The following is a 22,874-nucleotide window of genomic DNA, read 5'->3' on the forward strand; positions in this document are numbered from 1 at the left end:
ACTGTACATACGTACATGTACACGACGTACATATCTTTATAGTCATATTTAAATATATATATATATATATATATATATATATATATATATATATATATATATAATTATTAACTTAGAATCTTATGGCTGCAATAATATGTTACCAAAAAGCTAGGATAAGGTCATGTTTACTACTGTGTTATATCACCTTTTCTTGAAACGACCTTCAATAAAGGTTTGGGAACTGAAGACACTAATTGGTGGCGCTTTGTAGGTGAAATTCTTCCGCATTCTTGCTCGATGTATAGCCTCAGCTGTTCAACAGTCCTCTGTTGTCGTATTTTACGCTTACTAATGCGCCACACATTTTCCCTGGGAGACAGGTCTGGACTGCAGGCAGGCCAGTCTCGTACCCGCACTCATTTACTAGGAAGCGACACTGTTGAATTTGTTTTGGCATTGTCTTGATGAAATGAACAGGACCCCCATGATAAAAACGTTGCTTTGATCGATGGCAGCATACGTTTCTCCAAAACCTTTATGAAGCTTTCACAGAAGTGTAAATTACCCATGTCATTGGCGCTAACACCGCCCTATAATATCACAGATGCTGGATTTTGAACTTTGCGCCCATAACAGCTCGGGTGGTTCTTTTCCTCTTTGGCCCTGAAGACACAATGTCCACAATTTCCAACAACAATTTTAAATGTGGACTCGTCAGACCACAGAACATGTTTCCACTGTGCCATTTCTGGGCGTTGTTAATAAATGCATTTGCTTTTATAGTTGAGTTTCATTTGGTTGTAAGGATGCCATTGGTTTTCTGAAGCGTTCCGGAGCCAATTTGTCGATGTGGGATTTCGCTGCAAGAAGGTCACAGGTGTTCGATGTTGGGTTTCGGCCTTGCCGCTTACATGAAGTGATTTCTCCAGATTTTCTGAAACCTTTGATATTATGGATTGTAAAAATGTCTAATTTCCTTTCAATTGTACACTGAGTAACATTGTCCTTAAACTGTTAGTCGTCTCTCACGCAGTGTTAGACTATTTTCTCATGCAGTTGTTCACAATGACACATCTATGCTTGTGAATGATTTTATACCAAATCATAACACCCAAAATCTCTCAATTAGCCTGTTCACCAATGTTCCATACAGATGTTGGTTGAGCATTCGTCAACTTTCTCAGTCTTTTTTGCCACCTGTCCCAGCGCTTTGGAACGCTATTGAAGCTATAAAATTCTAAGTAAATGATTAGTTGCTAAAAACAAAGTATCAAATTGGATGTTTGATATCTTGTTTCTGTATTTAATTACATATGTATTGAACATGATTAGCAAATCATTGTTTTCAGTTTTCATGTTGAACACAACGTCCCAACCTCATTAAAATTGGGGTTGTGATATAAAAAATTGGGTTGATGTCAGAACAGAAAAGAATACTTGATATTGTTTATCTAATAGCGACCAGCAATTGCTGACACCATTTTTAAACTACGTTCACAATACCAATTTAAATGTATTGCAAAACATTTTTTTTCTTTGTCTGGTAGATCGACGGTCATCCAGGTCATGGTAGTGGGTAGGAGTCAAGACAATGGGCTCTTCTTGTTAAATTATGTTTTTAGTTATTTTCAGCACACTATTAAATAATATAAAATTTAAGAATATTAAATATATTATAATATAATATAAACTCATGCTAATTATATTTAATGCTGTTACACGATGATTTGAATTGAATCAGTGGGTATGACAATATTTTTGACAACTGTTGAACCTTGGGGAGGTGTCTGAGAGCAGTGATACTCACTTTGGACCGGGCCGTGGAAGGCCACACAGATGAAAGAAGAAAATACAAAATCTTGCAGTTGACGCATGTCATGCTAATTGTCTCGATTGCATTACACCAATATTAAACCCACATGCTCGCAAAAACCATATCACATACGAAGGCCGCTCTGCAAAATATGCGGCCAGCAAACACCCCCACCCCGTTACCGGTCCCAAAAAGGTTGTGGACCACTGCCTTAGAGAGTTTCACTCTTTGGCATTTGATTGCATAAGTTGCACTTATCACTTATGAAGCCCCAAATGATTGAGGTGAGACTATCTCTGAAAACTATATTCCTCAAGAATTAGTCAGAATTATACAAAATACAAAAATAAATAAATAAAATGGACAAACACCCATAAGTTTCCAAGGAAAGCTTTTATTATAAAATAATATATATATAAAAAAAACAAATGGACACATACTCCACTTCTGCACACAACATATTTACAATTTATTGGCTCGCAAAAAGATGATGAGGCGCTGCCCCCTGCTGGCCACCGTTTCACACTTCAGTCGTCGATGGTGGGAAGCCAAAAGGCCTGAAAAAACAAGCGTATAATTTAAAGACACTTGTGTGCATGTGTATTTTACGAGGATTCAAAAAGTCCCGCACGTTTTTCCCTAAAGCTGAATGTTACGCTTTATAACTTTGCCTACAGCCTGCAGAGAACAAATAAACTAGTCTTGCATCTGCATTCCACAAAGCGAGCGGGTGCGAGCATGTGATGTTGTGGCTCTTGCTCACCATGTTGGAGCAGGCGCTGGCGAACGTCATGAATTTGGGGTTGAACTGGAGGCACGTGATGGGCCCCGTGTGCTTGCCGTCCAGCACGGCCACCTTCATGCCGCTCTCGGCGTTCCACACGTGGATTTTCCCGTCCTCTGAGCCTGCGACACAAACAATTGCAAATTTAAGCCCAGCCAGAAAGGAGACCTGATCTCATGTTGTTATTGTTATTATCATCATCATCATTATTATACTTTCGAAGGTAGGTTGTTTCATTTAAAAGCTGTTGAGTGCAATTAGTCTTGTGAATGTTTTTTTAAGGGAGAAACAGAAACAGGATAGTAACTTTCTCTTTTAATTAGTGATTTAATCTCATTTTTATTTAGTTCTATTAAATATACTATTTTATTTAAACATTACAAAGATTTTTTTAAATAAATTGTAAACTTTTAAACTTGTATTTTATGTATAGCAATTTAAAAAAAAATTCCCAAAACATTCTATTTGTCATATTGTAATTGGTATTTTTTTTAAATGCATTGTCTAAAAAATTTACAATGCATTTAACAACAGGATCTAACTTTTTTTTTTAATGTTACAAAAAATGTTATCAGAAGGGGTTCAACTTTTTTTATACTATATTTTTCTATATATTTTATATCTTTTATACACAAAATTGAAAGTTGTTCCTTTCAAGAAATTCCTCCATAAATCCGTAAAAGGCAAAAGCAAATGAATGGTCTGATGTGTCACTTTTGCAAGATTTCTGTACGGAAGGGGCTACACATAGGCCATACCAAAACTTACCGATGACTACAAACTGCGAGTCAGGTGTGAATGAGGCCTCCAGTGTGACACCTTTGTTGTTGTTGTAGCCCTGCGGGTACAGAAACAACACTTAGTGATGCTGCTCACTCGGATCAGTTTTATCGGCTCTCTAAATATTCATTTATGCAACATTGAACTGTTTAAAATGTTCTCTGAATAATAAACAGATAAACATCATATTGCAACACTTTCTATTAATATCTGCCAGCGTTTACATTTTCAAATGATCCCTTTAACAACATTTCGAAGAAATTACCGTGTCCCATCAGTGGTGATTTTTTTTTTTTTTAAGAACACACATTTTAGTTAATGAAACAGCGCTTTTTACTATGTCACAGTTGTAATTCACTGCAAAGTACAACCACATCAATAAACAAATTTAAATGGTTTCAATAATAGCTCTATGACATCATGTTTCCATTTTATTGAAATTGCGCTGAATACAATCCAAATTGTCATGTTTGTCTCACCCCAAAAGAATGCAGCACGGCCCCTTTAAATGCGTCTAGGATGCGAAGGGCGCCGCCATTGGTGGAGAGGAGGATGAGTTTGCCATCGTTGCTGAACTTGAGTCCCGTCCACTCGCAGGTCCTGTCGTACTGCAGCTTGAAGGTCGCGAAGGGACCCTGCGGACAGAGGCGGAGGACGAATGTGAAGCTGCTCGGTGTCTCCGCACGTTTCATAGTCGTGCGCTCACCTTGTCGAATGACCGCAGATCGTAAAGCTTCACCATTTCGGAATTGATGCCCGCTGCGAAAATGAGCCCCTCTGGATCAAACGAGCACACCGGCTTCCCCTGGAGGTGCATAAGACCCTGTGCACGACAACAGGTTGGTGAGACAGGACGTTGAAGTGACTTTCTAAAAGCTTGCATACAAATACAGTGGTGCCGAGAGAGACCAGTTTAATTTATTCTGTGACCATGCTCTTAACTCAGGATATTTGTATCGGTAATCATCTTTCCCCATTGAAGTGAATGGCATGCCATTAATCTGTTCCAGCCTCACCCCTGTGCAAAAGTGTAATTTGTGTATTTCAATAAAGAAAATTCATAGCCCGCTATAATATTGTAGTCTATAAAAACACAGTCATAAATTTAATATTTTTTAACAGTTTGTGCATTATGGTTTAATGCTATAATCCAATTCATTGCTCCTTGTATGCCTTGTGTGCCACTGGGAGGCAGCATACTCCTAGGTTATGCAGACTCATCTTCCACTACTACAGTAAGCAACTCAGTAAGATGCTGTCATAGACATTTTTTGTAGAAGATAAAGAACATATGCCTGTGAATGTTGTTATACGATTTGTATACATGTGTTGTTGCATCGTACATGTTGAAATATCTATGCTTTTACTGTCTTTATGGGTGAAATTGTCCCTAATCAGGTCAAGTAACCATAAATGTGTTGTGTTGGGTTATTTTAAAAAGAAAGACTATGGTTCTCTGCTGTTACCACAGAGCCGCCTTTATTAACTGCTTGCAACAACACTAATCTTTTTTTTTTTTCGTTTTCCCTGCAGTAACATTGTACTCAAGGTATAGTCTGCCCTCTAGTTGTTCCAACACATGTAATACCATGAATCACACCACAGGATGACAATTTTGGCTGACAGAAACACACACAGCCTGTCTTGCGTGTGTAACTACTTCAGACGGCATCCATGAATTGGTATGCATGGGGTGTAGGGAAAAAGGTCAATAGCAATGTTGTTTAGTTATCTGTTAACGTTTAGTATGTAACTTATCCCTTTGCATGTGAAATATGTCCTATATCCTTGTCTGGGACATCTAAAGAGTGTAACTACTTCTCCAGACCGTCATTCATGCTCATGCCAGCACACTTAAAGCTATTACCCAGAGGTGGAAGTCTTTCATTTTCCTCTTAAAATAACATTGCATTACAAGATACTCCCAGCCGGTAAGTGGATGTAAATGGGAAATTAGCCAGCTAATGACCTTTGAATATTTTTTATGTAAAAATTATGAAACATGCACACTCTTTTCTCTTGGCCAAACACCATCCCTTCAACTTATTTCCACAATTTATTGGAACAATTTATTCCAAGCTTCGATGTAGAACAAAAACTTGCACGAAAAAAAAACACGCATGATACATCTGCATTACCTGGCAGTTTGGAGAGCGCAGATCCCACAGTCTTATGGTTTTATCCAGAGAACCGGAAATGAAGGTGTCATCCACGGGAGACATGGAGAGTGACGTCACTCTGAATACAACAGTCAAGTCAATTAAATCAATGCACCTGAACAAAAAAAAAAACATTGGGAAAGCAGCACTCACCTTTTACTGTGCCCAGGGAAATAGCGAATGTATTTATTGTCGTGAAGGGACAAGTATCTGATTGTATCTTGGGGGATGACACAATGAAAAAATATTGGTTAATATTGGTCATTTTCATTCTATGCAACAATTTAAGGAACAAAAACCAAGCCTGCATAGTTGAGATGAGTGTGCTCGGACATGGGCAAGGCAGTCATTTGTACAGTTAGCTCCAGTGTGGGGAACAATCATAGACCCAAAAACTGTACAAACAACTACCTCAGACCAGAGCGAGCAGTCGTGTGGCGAGTATCCTGGAGACGCACACAAACACAAACGAGCACACGAACAATAGCCTAACATTTAACTGGCAAGGTGAAGTATGATAAGATATACAGTATGTCCTTAAATTGCTGCGCTTATTACACATTAAGTGTGGAAACTAAAACCGACAAAGAGTTGCCACAATTTGAAAGTGGCAGCCATTTTGACTCATCAAACCATGCACAAATGACCAATAGAGGAAAACTGTAATACAGACAAAACAAATAGATTTACTACATGCAGAATTCAAATGAATATGTTTTAATAGTCTTAGGGGTTGATATTACTCCTTCAAGTTTGCTATTTTCATAAATTTCCTCCAACTAGAAAGCAAGACAGACTTTCACATGTAGGCATTAAATTGTAATTGGACACTTGGACCAAGAGTAACAATCCATCTTAAACACGTGGGAAATAGTAAATTACAGTAGAATAATATGCATATGTCATCTTGCAGTGGACAAAGGACCCATTTTCCCCATTGTGGGACTAATAAAGGACATCTTTATCTTTATTATTTAATTTAGTGGTGAGGGGCGGCTGCCGTTAACAAAACAAAAATCATAAGTCACATATTTGGCTTCCAATAATAATAATAAAAAACAAACTTACGTCAACATACCATCGATTTTGTTGGAACTGTAGACCACCGTGTTGGCTGCGTGTGTGTACCTGATCAAATCCACACCATACTTTTTACTGTAGAGCGTCCTCTTGGGTCTGGGAACACATTTTAGAAAGAAAATTATTAGAATGGCAGGAATTTTTTTCTATCATCCAACTTCTATAAAGCTTGTCGTCATTCCGATTACGCTGTAGCCTACAACAGTTGACATTGGGTGAGAGAAGCAGGATAGTCAACTCAACTTTGTTGACAGAGCACTTTAAAAGGCAAGCACAGCTGCCTTCAAAGTGATTACATTATGATGATTACAAGTACATTAAGTACCAATCAAAAGACATTATACAACCTGGAATAATCACCAGCCAGATGCAGGGCCCATGAAGACAAACAAAAGCATTCTCACAGCTGGCTCAGACAGAAGTCAAAAGAGGGATTCGAACTCAGACGGGAGTCCTCCGAGAGATTCGAACGCAGAACCTCAGAATTACGAGGCAGACGTGCTAACCACTGAAGGCCATTAAAGGAAATTGCGATGTTATCAAACTATAAATTGTCTTATCGTTTTTGTTGTTCTTTTTTTACTTACCCAACCTCGCCAATTGCCCTACAGACAATAATCAAAGGCCGTGGATGCTAACTAGCGTTAGCATGTCAGCTAATAGACCAGATGTGTGTATGGGTTGGTGGGCGGAAAACGACCCCATTTCACTTACTTCCCCTCTTGGCAGTCGTACAACACGAGCGAATCGTCGTCGCTACTCGATATGATCGACTCTCCGTTGGAGCTGAAGTCAAAGCAGTTGATCTTGTCCGTGTTCTCCCGGAAAACCTTCGCCACCCTGAAGCTCCGCAGTACATTGTCCGTCAGCTTCATGGCGGCCTCCCTCCCTCACTCACTCACTCTCTGTGTCTGTGTACCTACGGGGGCTTCCAAAAGCCTCTTCGCACACCGTCAAACTTCTTAATACACCTTGCGTATACAATGTTCTAAGATACCTTGCGCGGCGATAACCGTCGTTTTCGACAGAAAATATGAAGCGATAATATTTCTTTCGCCGCAACCATTACTTGATGCAACGCCCGCGTAATGTCGGTGTCGCACATGCGCAGTTCCCCACAAAGCAACAGTGAAACCACGTGACGTTGGATTTATCGCGAGATTGACACAATCCGAATTATTTTTTTATGCGGGTTTGACGACCATATTCCGATAAACAAAACACATTGTAGTATCGCGAAACACCGCGGCTGTTCTGAGATTTATTGTAACAGCTCTACAGGTTATTGTTTACTACATTTCGACGACACACGCATTTCCGCTCACTTCTTTATTATCCACCAATCACACACCACTCTCGTACTCAAGTCTCGCGTAGTGTTACTTCGGGCACAACCGTTTCAACCACACTAATAGTAACACAATGTCTTACAGTATTTCTTAAACGTCTTATTAATATTATCATGTTGATTTAATGACACTGTTGTTTTCCATACTGCAAAGATGACATGTTCATTTTTCGTTCTTGCTCTCTTCTTCTTTGTGTGACGTCAATTTTCAATCGTTTTCAGCCAATGAGGGAGCGAAGAGTGCATACTCTCAGCCAATAGGAGAACGTTCTGACCTTAAAAGATTCGGAAGCGAGGGACTTTTGAAATTAAACGACTCGACCCTACGTTCAGAATTTTCTGCATTATCAATTTTCTATTATTATTTTAAAAAAATAAACGATTGTTAAAGGTGTCGTGATTTCAAGACGTCGTAGGTCAAATCAATCCTAATTACTGGCTCCCTTATGTCCGCGGCAGTGAAACAATTGTAACGTAAGCGAGGTGAACGTTGCCGACCATCGAGCTTTTTCTGCAGTGGTTCGTCAGCGTCGTTGTGTAATTTCATACACTTTGGTAAGTTTGACAACAAGTTAACTCTAAAACGGTTACGTTATTTAGTGTTCGCGATAGCCATTCCTGGCCCATTGCGGGACTAAAAGCGGTTATTTTCGTTTTAACCACAACTAAAACGCTAATGGTGTCGCGAGACGTTGTTCGCCCATGGCTATCTTTATTGTTTCGGCAGTGCAAAATGTCGCCAAGTGACTGGCAAAAAAGCACTGCACTGCGTATCTTTTATTTTTGTACTATTGTTTTTCTGCCCTCCATCAGACTATGGAGACCGCTGCCAGGGTCAAACTGCAAAACGAGCTGAAGATTCAGAGGCCTGAAATGAAGGCAAGTGGCATTCTCAACTGAATTATTGGTCCACGACAGTTAAAATTAACATTAAGAGGCATTGAAGGGCTGATCGAGTTTATGTAGTCACACACCTTATATTAACTCCCATTGTCCTGGTCCTGAGAAGAACAAAATATACATGTCGCACTGTCAGGTGGTGGGTAGGATTTATTATTTTTTAAAATTGTCTATGCAAGCAGAATCCGTGTTTTTTTTTTTTTTTTTTGCGAAGACAGTTCATGGGGTGGGAGGACTTCTAGGCAGGGGTCGAGGAATGGAGGCGGTTTGTCATATGTGGTGGGGCCAAGGCGTAGAGGGACTTGTAGATCCTTGGGAGAAGTTTGAAGATTTTCCATAACTCTATTCGGTTGTGTGGGTGTGATTTGTTGCGATCTGGGCATTGCTAGGCACCCAAGCGTGTCTAGCATTGACCACTTGCTGACAGCCAGCTGGCTTGACAGTGAACAGCAGCGTGATGAAGGCTTCTATTAGGCTGACAAACAGATGAGACTCATTGTGGGGTTGACCCTAGTGAAATAGGGTGATAAACTCAATAAAGAGAAAGGTTCCGATCACAGTTGCAGTGGTCGACGTTAAAAGCTCATCAGCTGGTACCATCTAGCTCAACATAAGGTACAGTAAGTGTTTTTTTTTTTTTGCAATGAATATATTATTTATTCTAATTTATTTTTTTTAAAGAGCATATACACTGAGCCAAAAAATGTGACGTCGTAGTAATTGGCTACATGCATGCTAGAGTCCTCAAACTTCCAGTGTAGCTTATACTGTCTTTTTCACAAATCATATTGTTTTCTTTTCATTCTAGCTAGCTGAGGATGGACCAATGCGCATCCCTGTGTCCCACCAGTCACATATGGTCTCTAAGCATTTAGTTGCTCCGTCCCAGAAACCACAACGTGTTTTGTCAGTGTCCAATGGGCCTCAGCGCTGTGTGCAGCCATTAAGACATAATAAGTCTGAACCTCACCTAACCAGTGCCACCAAGTCTGCTGAACCAGCCGATCAGAATGTCAACCTGGCGACCACAAATGCAAATCTGCAGCCCAAAACTGCTGTCCAGCGAAACCAGCCCAGGGTGAACCTGGGGATAGCAAAACCTATTGTGCGTGCCACTAAACCAGCAACGGCCATATCTGCAAAACCGGAGATGCCACAAAGTATGGTCATGTAAAATGTTTGCTTGGTGTTTTGGTTGCCCATTGCCAAAATATGTGCTTTTTTTATCAGAGAAACCGGCCAAGAAAGATTCTGCAGACTCAGCGTCATCTAAGTACATCTTTCTACACCTTTCCAATATGCCATTTTTATTTATTGTTTTGTGTTGACACTCTATTTTTTTCTCTGGGGTGGTGCAGGAAGCACTGGACTCTAGACTGCTTTGAAATCGGCCGTCCGCTGGGAAAGGGCAAGTTTGGCAACGTCTACCTAGCTAGAGAGCGCCAGACCAAATTCATCCTGGCCCTGAAGGTGCTCTTCAAAAAGCAGATGGAGAAGGCCGGTGTGGAGCACCAGCTGAGGAGAGAAGTGGAAATCCAATCCCACCTCAGGTAAAAAACAAAACAATATTAATAAGGCTTAAACTTGCCATATTTGTTGCTGTTTGCAAACTAACCACCAGGATGTATCCTGTTGCCTTTTCGCGCTTGTAGTAAGCAGCACTGCAATATAGATTTGAAATTCCGCTGAGTTCTACAAGTCAGTGTGTCAAGATTAGTGACATTTCAAAAGGCATCACTTTCCCTAAAAACTTGAGGCAGTAAGATGTCATGCACTTCAATGATCAGTTATTTTGTCGTAAAAGTTATTTTTTATTGATGGATTGTGAAGGTGTTTGAAGTGCTGATTTGTGTTTATTAGAAGATGACACCAATATGATGGCCACTTGTAACATTGCCACTAATAGATGCTGTCAGGAGAACAGTGAATACAATGCGTACATTTGCACTGGAGCTGCTGTCAGCCTCAGCTCTCACTCAGACACTCACACAGATTGTTGTCATCACACACCACCGCGCTAGGCGCTGCTTCATGAAGCCATATGGCAGGCATCCCCAAATGGCGGACCACGGTCCGGATCCGGACGGACAAATGGTTCGGACCGGACCCATGACCAATCTATGATGAATTTTTTTCAGGGCGCATTCGCAAACATTGACGCTGCAATTCTAGTTAATACGGAAAAGGCGTCACTGATTTGAGCCAATCAAATCTTTTGTTTATGATCCACTGCCAATTGCGCAGCAGACCGGCAGAGAGTTCTACTGACAGTATGCCTTGCTAAAAAGTTAGCAAGGTCGATGCGTGTTGTTTTAAATGAATGGACGGAGAAATTTAGTTTTGTTCTGGCTGCAGCCGATTCAAAACCAGTGTGCATCATATCCTCCGAAACTGTCGCAACATTGCGAAGCGCCACCACGAAACAAAGCACCGCCCTTTTGTGCAAAGTTATCCGCTGATGTTTGAGGTGAGCACAAGCAAAAACATCGAACTTCGAGTGCAGCATAACAGATTTTTGCATTTTTGTTTACAGCCCAGCGGCATGCAAACGAATGTTCACTATAAGTATCATGGATTTTGGGGAAACATAAAAAAACATTCAGTGATGGGGAAGTTGTGAAGGAGTGCTTAAATGTGGTTGCACAAACATTATTTGAAGGAAAACACAAAGCCCAGATGTGTGAAATAATCTACCAAATCCCAATGGCCCTGACTTCCTTCCAACACAGATTTTAAATCACTGGCAGGGCAGTCACAAACTAATTTTTCTCATTAAGAGAAGTTAAAAAAATATTCAAAAGAAAAGGTGGTGTCAAAGCTCATTTTGAACTAGTTTTTCATGAGGACAGCCATTTTTATTGATTGTGTATTGAACATGTTGACCTGTTTTACTCGGATAATTAGGCTTTCCGTTTTTTTTAGGCTGATAACTCTTTGATTTAAAAAAAAAAAAAAAAAAAAAAAAGGTAAAAGATGTTAACCCAATGCTTAGCACTTGATATATTTCTGCAGGAGATATTTTACTGTTTTTTTTCTGGAAGTGGCACCCTTAAGTTCCTGGAGCCACATTTTCTTGAATGTGAAATAAACGCCTTATATTTGTTTGAATGGCAAAGGTGTTTTTATGGGAACATTGCTAAATATTTAGTATATAAGTGTGCTCTGTTGAAAATGACTAAATATTGAAACTATATAAAAATGTGAACATAGGCTAGACATTAAGGGAAGTTGGACTTTGGTTCAGACCTTTTAATTGGAAGAAATTTTAGTCGTGGACCTCTGTGACTTTTAATTGAATACCTCTGCCATATGGTATCATAGACACTACAAGTTTTTAAGTTTATGCTTTGCACTTTTGTGTGTTGAACTAAGTGACCCTTTTGGATTAAAGGTGAAGTTTAAAGACACAATGAGGAATCTATAGAAGAATGAAATAGTGATTTTTGATCACACTGTCTAATACACTGCCTCTGTTGGAGGGAACATTAAAACGCATGCACTCGCACTAATACAACCAACTCGTGCACACTGAAAAACAGCTGGCATTTGTAACAATTATGCTCACAGTCTCTAGATTTGGGATTGCATGTGGCTCTGGAAAACTTGCTGCACTTATTCCAAATGCTTCTCTGCAGGCACCCCAACATACTGCGCCTTTACGGCTATTTCCACGACGATTCCCGTGTTTACCTCATTCTTGAGTACGCCCCCAAGGGAGAGCTCTTTGGTGAGCTGCAGCGCTGTGGATTTTTCTCTGAAGATCGTAGTGCCACAGTAAGTTGTCTTTTTTGGAGGGGTGGGTGCTGTTTTGGCATCCAAAGCAGCCTCCCTGTTGCACTGACTATGGTCACTGTGCCATTCTAGTACATCATGGAGTTGGCGGACGCCCTGGACTACTGTCACTCAAGGAAGGTGATCCACAGGGACATTAAGCCCGAGAACCTCCTCCTGGGTGCCAACGGGGAGCTGAAGATCGCTGATTTCGGTTGGTCCGTTCACACGCCCTCATCCAGGTGCTTGGTTATTTATTTATTTTTTTTGGGTGTGAGTTAAGATGGTATATAATTGGCTAATTTCCCACCTTTCCTTGTGCAGGAGGTCGACTTTGTGTGGAACATTGGATTATTTGCCCCCCGAGATGATCGAAGGAAAGACCCATGACGAAAAGGTGGACCTGTGGAGTCTCGGTGTGCTTTGCTACGAGTTCCTGGTTGGGAAACCACCATTTGAAACCAAATCTCACGAGGACACATATCGTAGGATATCCAGGGTAAGGCATCAAGTCCACTTGGGGCTGGACAATATTTATTTATTTAGTTTGATTCAGATATTTGGCAGAATCCAATTCCAATAGCCAATTTAAAACGAAAACAGGACATGGGTGTGTGGTGGGGGGGTTCATTTCAATTTTCTACAACAGATACGGATTACAGACGGTAAATTTGACTGTTTTACAATACTTGATCCTTCATTATTTTATTTGTTCAATAGAAGGAAAAAGCTGTTGTTTTTTCAAAGTTAAAGTCAACCCCCAAATTGTCTTTTGTTCCATGTGTCCCCTTAAGGTTTAAGATGACGTTCCGATTAATAATGCTTTTGTGGAATATGGTTTAAGCAGCAAAATCCACAAATTTTCATCCGCTTCATCAGCTTAAGAAAATACTTTCGCCGAGCTGTGATTGGTTGTTACCTGAGCAACTGTGTTGCTAATTTATGTTGAAAGAAATACTGTATAGAATTGTTTTTTTTATTTTGATTAAGTGCATGTCATTTTAAACCTCATCAATGATCTTTTCCCGGCCCAGGTGGAGTTCTCGTACCCGTCGCAGTCGAGCGTCAGCGCTCTGGCCAAAGATTTAATTTCTCTCCTGCTGATTCACAACCCTGCGCACAGACTGCCCATACGACAGGTTCTCGCTCACCCGTGGGTGGTCCAAAACTCCACCAAGAAGCCCAGCGCCCACAGCACAGAAGAGCCTGGCCACTGATGCAAATCATTTCAAGCTGATGTTATTGTGTACAGACGACTTGAGCCACACTTACTTACAATTCCACTTCCTGTAAATATTTCACTCTTTTTCTTCTAATGACTATGGATTTTATTGTCTCTTGAGATGGGGTTACTTGAAATAAGATCATATCCTCCTGCAATTTCCCCTTTTTTTGCTGTGAACGCTGTTTTGTCTTTGGACAGCAGGGGCCGCCAGTGCACCACTATCGCCCATAACGATTGTGACTTATTTCCCTGTCTCTTTGTGTTCGACTTGCTTTTGAAGCTCAAATAAAAGTCCTGAATCCTAATAAGACACACGCTGTATTGGCTTTCTTCTATTTCGTCCAATATTTTTACTTTATATTGTAAAAATAGTACATTTCAGGAAAATTGGGTTCTATTGCAGCACGTTCCAATTGACGTATTTCACAAGTGCTGCTACTCGTGATCGTTGCGAATGCACAAAAAGCGATGACACAATTCCGTGCATTTAATGTTGAATATTTGACTTCTTGGGTGATTTACATGTACAACTAGGATTTAAAGTGACATTATTCTATGTAATTTACCCCTTCTGGACTGGGCCTATTTTTGTAACACTCACATGATATACATAAACACTATAATCCACACCTGTTCACTATTCACTACGGTGCCGAGTTGCGGACGCTGCTGCAATCTACACTGCACATGAACAGGTAACAGCGTTGTATCATTGGAACGCAAAATCGTATATTTTTTTTAACACGCAGGAGGCCAAGGCCTGTAGCGGAGCAAAGGCGTTTACTAAATTATGTTCCTATTTTTATTTTCGTTTTGTTTTTGTACGCGGGGGGTGAATTGAAATTCGTCTCACCTCACTCCCCTGCAGGAATTTTAAATGCACAAATGAGTTCACGTACATAAACGTTTGTCTTTGGGAGGCCAAGATCAAAAATATGCATGATTTATTTACCGAACCCCGCCCCAACAACAAATACTCAATTTACGGATCACTTTGACGCCCTAACGCCAGGCAAAGCGCATTTCCTCTCATTAATTTCCGAACACAGCCTTTGTTCTAAATCTAAACCAATGAGCAGATCGTTCTTGAACTGTTTCCATCTGGACTGCCTGACGCACTGGTGCACCATGTCCCCTAATAGTGGTAAGGCGTTAAAGTGAATTCCTAAACGCACTTTTAGCACAATTTTTGTTCAACAACCAAGGTCAAGTGGAGAATTTGAGTCGATCATATTCATTCCGTTTTTCATCCCCTCAAAAGACTTTGACGCATATTTTCTGTGGGGAGGGGAAGGCCATGGGGAGATACGGTGTTAAAAAAAATATGCATTTTTGAATGCCCCATACATCAAAATGGGGAGCAGACTCACTGATTGTGGATTTTTTTTTAAACGATTTTTTTGACCGTCTCCCAAACAATTCCTTTTACATATAAAAAAAAGAGTGCAACTACTTTCTACATCATTTTCTGTTCTTTATTACTGAGAAAAAAAATACATGTTCTGACCGTTTTAGTGTTACATAAGACCACACATGATTTTTTTACAATATAATTTCACTTATTTTAATTTGTTATTCTTTAATATTAATTTCCACAATATATGATAACGACTTTGCGATATACATTCCATCTGTTTTGAAACCACAATAATAATAATAAACACACTACAAGTACGTTTGTTGTTTTTTTTCTCTTTTTTGAAATAACATTTCCACAGGACCCCATTTGATTGCACAGAATGAAAAATGTCCGTATGCACGTTTTCCTCTCTTTCTCGCTTCCTTTTTTTAATCAAGATTTTCCGTACACCGAAATTCATCATTTCATATGATAGCAGGCCACGTGTTTGGAATGTGATGATAAACAGCATTTTGTATGTGCAGAGGGAGGATTTGGATTTAGGAGCTGCCAATCAAAGCTATAACGAAAAACTGCTAATTTATCCAATCTACTACATTTTTTAAAATTTAAATATCCCCTTCCAAGTTTCCTTTCCTTCGTGTGTAGGCGTGTGTGTGTGCGTGTGTGTGTGCGTGTATATGCGCGTGCTGCGTGCGCGTGCGCGCGCTAAATAGCATACATTCAGTGCATAGTTTGAGTAGCTGCTTGTTAGGTCCAATCTCCTATACGTTTATTGACTAAATAAGCTACACCTCTGGAAAAAAAATTCAAAAGAAAAAAAAAAAACACTGAAACGTTTTGGTATTCCGACCATTTTTCTTTTTCTAGAAGTAAATATCAATGTTGACATTTGGAATTTGGGAGTTATGGTCGTAAACAAAATATTCATTTTCACTCAAAACTGTAAATCTGAGAAAATGTTTATTTTCCTGTGGTTTCTTACTTGTTTTCCAGAGCTGTATATGTTTTTATTGTGTTTCTATACTGCTGGTTATTGCCGTTGTTTGGACATTTTTGGCTGTGGGTGATTAATCTTATTGCAACGGGCCTTAAAGAAATTCGCACTTAATATGGGTGCCAGTCAAGCAGATTGCGAGGAAGAAGATGTTTTTCGTTCTTATAGCTGTACAATGCCAAATGGGCACACCCACATCAGACGAATGCATATTGTGTTTATTTTCGCAAGGCCTCGTGACAGGAGGTCGTATGTCGCGTCGTAGTGCGCAGGACCAGATGGTTGCGAGCTTAAATTGAAACGTGAAGCGCGGGAGTGCCAAAAGATTTATTTGATCGTATCTGGCCTCAAAGAAATAAGTATTTAATACGAGCGTCAGTCAAGCAGATTAAGGGGTAGAAGACGAACTAGTGTTTGCTTTTCATGGGCGCACGCTGCCACAATAGCAGGTACACGAATGCTTATTGATTTTCTTCTGATATTTTGAAGAATTAATGCAAGACTAGATGGATACGAGCATGCGCTTTTACGCACGAACTCAAGCGAGAAAATGAAGCAGAGGCAGATGGATAATCTTCGAGCATCTTGCCGGAAAGAAATGAACATTAGTCAAGCCGATGAAGGGGAAATTAGTTTTTTGTTTCGGGTTCTTGGATTTGCACAGCCAAATTATTAGGTACACCCGCTGTGTTTTCTGATATTTTGTCGTATTAATGCAAGGCCTCGTGACAGGAGGGCATAGAGCGGCGTGGTGCGCAAGACTGGATGGTTGCGAGCGTTCGCTGTTACGCATGAACAGAAGCGAAAAGAGGAGGAGGAGGAGGCGGGCCGGAGGATACCCTCGGCTCGGAGTCTACTCCTCTATGTTGTACTTGAAGGCCTCCACGAGCCCCTCCATGGAGTGGATGAAGCCGGAGATGCTGCATATACCACCGATGACGAAGATGGCCACGTCGAAGAAGACCTGGTGCCACTGCAGCTTCCTCCACAGCAGCTTGAGGTGGAAGAGGCTTGGCAGCAGGAAGCAGAGCCCAGCGCCCGTCAGACTCCCCGTCAGGCCCATGAGCAGTGCGAAGTGCGGCACGTAGATGGCCATAAGAAGTGTGAAGACCACCAGGCCACAGCGCAGGCTCAAGCCCCACGACTTGAGGCGTCCGTCGCCGCCGTAGCAGTCCGGGAAGAAGGCGCGGCCGCCCTCCTGGAAGAAGCTCTTCTCCAGCACCTCCACGGCGGCAAAGAAGGGCAGCGGGTAGGAGAGCAGCGCCTTGGCCACCAGGAAAATGTTGACCACGGCGCGGATACCCGGCGGCAGGTTGTCCGTGATCACCTCCTTGGTGGCGTCGGCCCACGTGAGGTAGGCCACTAGGGCAAAGAGGCCCTTGAGGATGCAGGCGGCGATGTGCGTCCAATTCATCATGCAGTGGAACTCGCTGGGCTTCTGCATGTTGCCCTCCAGCGACGGCAAGAAGATCTGCGACGTGTAGCTGAACACGATGATGCCAATGGAGATGGGGAACTTCTTGACGTCGATGTAGAACTTGACTTTGTCCCAAGCCCACACCCGCGCTCGCGACAGGCAGTAGGCGATCACCAGCACGTTGATCACGAAGTGGGCCAGCGTGCACAACAGGCTGAACTTGGACACGGCCTTCAGGTTCTTGAGGAAGGCGCATGGCAGCAGTGCCGCCGTGGCGATGATGGCCCACGACTTCTGCGAGATGGGCATGTTGGGGAAGCTGTTGTACATCAGGTTGCCGCTTACCACCACGTACAGGATGCACGTCATCACCAGCTCGATGATCTGCGCCACGTTGACCACGTGGCCGCCCAGCGCCGGGAAGCGCGGCGCGCAGCACGCGTTGGCAATGTCCACATATGAGTCGCGCACACGCACTAGGCGGCCATCCTCGTCCTCCTCATACAGGCACGAGATCAGTATCTTGCCCGTGTAGCAGCACACCACCGCGGCGAAGATGATCAGGAAGAGGCCCAGGTATCCCCCGTGCAGGATGGCGTAGGGAAGACCCAAGACGAACATCCCCTGTGAGGCGGACACACGCGGAGTGATTTGCGTCATTCTACGTAATCAAGTCACCGCCGCCAAGGACGCCAAAAACTAGATTCAAATCAAAATATGGTCAGGTGATTTTCCAAGAGCCCTTTCACTGCATCTGATAAATTGTATCAGAACATGACATTGGCTAACCGCCATCCAATCCATTTTGAGTGTTTTGCATCAGTTTAGATAAAAATATAAGAATATGTCCTCCTTCTTACTTGATCTGATGGGATCAAATGTATAGGCAGGGTCACAAAATATCAATCTCAAACTAAATTATATCCACATCGGATATATGAAGGATATCAAAAGTATACACACCCCCATTCAAATGCAAGGATTTTGTAATATAAAAAGCTAGACCAATGCTAAATTATTAATTATTAATCATTGAAAAATATTTTTACTATCCATGTGATTTATGACCTGGCCAACTCTCATTGTGATAATGTGGTTGCGTAAGTGTGCACACCCGCTTATAACTGGGGATGTAGATGTGTTACGAATTAGCCACAAACATTTACACTCATGTTAAATGAAAGTTGTCACACACCTGCCGCCATTTAGAGTGCCTCTGACTACCCCAGTTAAACTTCAGATGTTCTACTAGGCTTTTCTTTCCATTTTTGAAATCACATCATACAGCACAAGCCATAATCCAAAGAGAACTTCAGTAGCACCAGAGGGGTGCCACCTTTGGAAGTATAATTCAGGAGAAGAGTCGAAAAAATTATTTCCAAGGCATTAAATATGCTATGGAACAAAGTGAAAACAGCTGTCATCAAGTGGAGAAAATGTGACAGTGAAAACATGATGTCACTCCAAAATTGGTGAAAAGATGACAAGAAAATTGGTAAGTGAATTGACTGCAGTCATTTCTGGCAAGTTGAGGACATGTGATAACAATCTGCAATTGTCTTCACATGTCTGGTCAAGGAACAAGACAGAAAGAAAACTTTGTCTTACAAAGAAAAATAAACTTATGAAATCTCCCAAACATAATGGTGTAGTGCACAGACGGCGAATCCAGGTCTGGAAAATAAATGCCACAGTTTGGCTTTCGCCGCAGCTGCACCTACTCGACAGCCAGGTAAATGAGCTCTTTGAGTGCCGGGACTTTCACTTTCTGAATGTGACACCACTGTTCCACTGAAACCAATGTTCAACTTTTTGGCCATGATTCCTAGAAGTATATTTGCCGCAAACACAATGCTGCTCATTATTGAAAGTATGCAGACATCATGTTTTGGTGCTGTTTGCTTCAGCTGTAGCTGGGGCCTTAGTCAAGGTGGAGGGATTTATGAAGAGTTCCAAATAGCAATACGGAAACTTCAGGTAACTGCTTAAAAAAAGAAGCCATAGTCTTCGTCCAAGGTACTTTGATTGATGGCAGGTGTGTGCTGACTTTCATGTAAAAGAAGTTTCATTTTAGTTGGTTAATACGGACCTCATATCCCTAGCTAAGAGGGTGTGAACACTTCTGCAGCCACATTATTTTTGTTTATTTTTACTTCCTCACCCAAAAACGTTTTTTTCATTGCTTTATTCAGCAAAAAAAGTAAAATGGTTTTTATGTGGTGCTGATCCAGCTTGTGTTTTTGTATGTATTGTTTCTCTTTCTGATTTTATTTGAGAAAAAATCTTTGCGTGTATGGGGGATCAGAAGTTGTTATGAATTATCTGGATCCAATCAGATTGACAAAAACTTTAATAAAATTTGCCCATTTAGCACAATAGCCTTTATCTCTCCGAAATATAAATTATGCAAAGATCCTGAAAGCAGGTTTGATCCAACTCCTGTAAGATTGTTTGGCAGTAATTTTGATTCCCATCATGTGTTAATCTCTCTTCCCTCTTATTTATGAATTGATTTGATTCTAGTGTGGGGGAAAAAAAACCCAAATTAAACAAAGTAATCTGGGAGGAAACCCAGACACAACCACGCAAGAACCTCAGAACTGTGAGCCTGACACACTAACCAAACAAAATTACATCCAGTTCTGATCCAGACAGATAATTTGGCACTTGCCTTAATGCTCCCATGTCGAAACCCAGTTTCATCCATTACCAGATCCATTTAAAAGCAATTTTAATTTGTCATAATTACATTTTTGATTTAAAAAATGTTTGAAGGGTCAGATCCAGCTATCACAAACCTAGATTAATCCAGCCCTGATTCGTTGGGTTCAGTACATTTAACATCAGACATTTATCATTCTAACAAAAGGCTCCAATTTAATATCAAATCTAGTTTATACCACATTTGATCCAGATTGTACATTGATGCATTTGGGTCGGATCACACTGTTTGTTGGAAGTGGTTCATCCAGTCACGTGTGGTTATTCCACCATGGCGGAGGGCTACATTCTCTTGAATGTTGTACTAATACTAAGTGGCATTCTTCGTGCCTCCACCCCCCGCTCCCCCCCCCCTTCCCGTTTTGACGTAGCGTGGGTTTTCCACTTGGCTTTGAGCGCGTCCGTCTTCCCTCCCGCCTCTATCGTCACCACGAGGCGTGGAAGACACCCTGTGACGTCAAAAACCTCGAGAAAGGATTATTTATTTATTTATTTATTTTGTCGCAAAGTCTGCGAGCGAGGCTTACTCCCGGTGGTGATGGTGGTGGTGGGGGTGGAGGGGCGACTCGTTTCGTTCACGCCCACATTTATTTCCCCACTGCGCGCGATTAGGTGCGCCACGGACGCGCGTAATTGCGCACCAAATGCATTCAAATAATATGAAATGCATTGTTATACGCATGCAAAACGTTGAATTGGTATATTACTGTTTTCTATTTTAACTATAGGAAGGTTTGAGAAAACAGAAAGTGAGTGATCGTGGAAAATAAGCGCGGAGGAGATGATCGCATCTGCGTGTGTTTCATTCTAGCGACGAGATGAGCAGCAATCAGACCCATTTGCGTCAAAGTCGATGAGTTGCGCGTTCGTACCTGGATGGCGTTGGTGACGTTCCATCCCGCCTCCCAAGCCGTGATCTTGGGTCTGACCTCGGACAGTTCGTTCGAACCCCCGTCCTTGGAGGACGAGCGCGACGGCCCGGTGCCGTCCCGCTGGTAGTGGCTGTCCCCATCCAAGCCGCCTTCCCCGCCTTCCCCTCCTCCTCCCTCCGTCGCCGCCGCCTTGTCGTCGGCGGCCAGGATGTCCATCTGCATGCCCTGTCGGTGGTCGTAGTCCAAGTCGTCGCAGGCTGCGAATCCCAGCGCCTCCTCGTCGGTGGCGGCCTGGAAGCCCATCCTGGCGAACATGCCGCTGACTTTGGCCTGGGATTTGTTGGTGACGGTCGTGGCCGCATTGGACAGTTTATTGGACAGTTTGCTCCGGATTAACGTCGCCATGTTTGCGCTTAATTTCTCCTCTCCTTATCCAAGATACAAAAGAGGCTACTTTGGGTGGCGGCGTCCGCTTCTTTGCATCCACAAGACACGAGAGTGGGTGGGTGAGGGGGTAAAGCACTAATTCCGAGTAAGACACCGGCGGTTTTTTAATTAGATTTTTTTTAGTTGCTATCTCCACTTCTTCCTCAGTGTGCTTCTTCTCAGGTTCATTTCACCTTCAGACGTCGCTACTCCGCTTCTGCATCCTGCCTACCTTCTCTCCTTTCTGTCTCCTGTCCTCCCCTCCTTGATGCTCGACGCCTCCTCACTGTCTTTTCGGCTCCAGACGCCGTGCGTAAATCCTTTACGCACCGACCCCAAAAAGTGTCTTTGTAAGTAAGGCCTTTATGATATCCCTTTTTTTGTGCGTGGGGTGGGTGGAAGGTGCGTTCAGGTGCCTTCACTGATGCCAATGCGGTACTGTGGCGCTCAGGGGGGTGGGCTTGAGTGCCCCCCTCTGCTCCACCCCCTCCCTCCTTTTTTTTTAGTAGATAGAGCCCCGCACCAGGAGAACACGGGAGAGATTTGCTGCATTTCTAGGGGAGGTGCTTGCGGTACCCCTCTCCTCCCTACACCCACCATCACCCTATTCACCCATTGCCTCCTCACCCCCTCCCGGAGCCACGATTCATAATACTTCAGCCCGACATCCAATGACATTCCGGCGGCCTCCGATCTCGCCCAAGTTTACGCATATAAAAGGAGGCTGAGATTTGTGCCAAAAGCCAACCTCTTTGGATCGCAACTAAATGTAGGATATCTTTAGGTTTTTTTCATCTCTTGCCGTTAAATATATGAAAGAAAATAACTATAATTTTTGTCTCTTTTTAATAAGTAAAGGAAGTGGAACAGTAAACCAGATTCTCTTTGGGATCTAGCCGGAAAAAAATAGATTTTGCATGGTAAGCGGTAGATTTTTTTAGTGACCTTAAATGGACTATATTCTTCCTCCAAGTTGGCATTTTTGGACAGTCTGGTCCATTCGATTTTTTTTCAAGTAAAATGAAAAATATATAATTCATTCATCCATCGAGGGATTATCAGAGTGTTCGCGCGCCCGCGCGTGTGTCATTGTGAAGAATGGCGCTCGTTCAAGACAAAGATTTTATTAATGGGCGGGGGGATATTGCGTTTTTCGTATTTTTAAATGTATTTTTAATGCAAAATATGGTCGTATTTTCGTTATATCTTCACACACACGGGACTGTTTTATTTTTAATG

General features: G+C 42.0%; 3 protein-coding genes across 4 annotated transcripts; 1 reads left to right on the forward strand and 2 right to left on the reverse strand.

Annotated features, from left to right (window-relative positions):
• Nucleotides 1-2,169: 2,169 nt before the first annotated feature.
• On the reverse strand, nucleotides 2,170-7,889 carry wdr82 (WD repeat domain 82). Its single transcript, XM_088309082.1, has 9 exons — nucleotides 7,313-7,889; nucleotides 6,597-6,694; nucleotides 5,672-5,738; nucleotides 5,498-5,597; nucleotides 4,066-4,182; nucleotides 3,839-3,994; nucleotides 3,348-3,417; nucleotides 2,559-2,701; nucleotides 2,170-2,352 (listed from the first exon to the last, which is right to left on the reverse strand). Exons 1-9 carry the CDS (start codon nucleotides 7,471-7,473, stop codon nucleotides 2,323-2,325), a joined length of 942 nt encoding a protein of 313 aa, XP_088165208.1. The 5' UTR covers nucleotides 7,474-7,889; the 3' UTR covers nucleotides 2,170-2,322.
• Nucleotides 7,890-8,762: 873 nt separating this feature from the next.
• On the forward strand, nucleotides 8,763-14,152 carry aurka (aurora kinase A). 2 transcript variants are annotated; one of them, XM_088310092.1, is made up of 8 exons: nucleotides 8,763-8,829; nucleotides 9,659-10,006; nucleotides 10,077-10,119; nucleotides 10,205-10,396; nucleotides 12,482-12,620; nucleotides 12,711-12,859; nucleotides 12,942-13,116; nucleotides 13,652-14,152. In XM_088310092.1, the coding sequence occupies exons 1-8, from the start codon at nucleotides 8,763-8,765 to the stop codon at nucleotides 13,832-13,834; spliced, it is 1,296 nt and encodes a 431-aa protein (XP_088166218.1). In that variant the 3' UTR covers nucleotides 13,835-14,152. The 2 variants fall into 2 exon arrangements, with proteins under 2 accessions (XP_088166218.1, XP_088166217.1); XM_088310091.1 differs by lacking the exon at nucleotides 8,763-8,829 and having other exon boundaries at nucleotides 9,648-9,752; nucleotides 9,825-10,006.
• A 1,151-nt stretch (nucleotides 14,153-15,303) lies between these two features.
• On the reverse strand, nucleotides 15,304-22,095 carry slc32a1 (solute carrier family 32 member 1). Its single transcript, XM_088309468.1, has 2 exons — nucleotides 21,210-22,095; nucleotides 15,304-18,240 (listed from the first exon to the last, which is right to left on the reverse strand). Exons 1-2 carry the CDS (start codon nucleotides 21,612-21,614, stop codon nucleotides 17,053-17,055), a joined length of 1,593 nt encoding a protein of 530 aa, XP_088165594.1. The 5' UTR covers nucleotides 21,615-22,095; the 3' UTR covers nucleotides 15,304-17,052.
• Between the last annotated feature and the right edge of the window lie 779 nt (nucleotides 22,096-22,874).

The sequence above is a fragment of the Idiotropiscis lumnitzeri genome, chromosome 11 (genome assembly GCF_059441095.1).
Source record: "Idiotropiscis lumnitzeri isolate Australia: NSW breed Sydney's pygmy pipehorse chromosome 11, RoL_Ilum_1.0, whole genome shotgun sequence".
Taxonomy (NCBI): Eukaryota; Metazoa; Chordata; class Actinopteri; order Syngnathiformes; family Syngnathidae; genus Idiotropiscis; species Idiotropiscis lumnitzeri.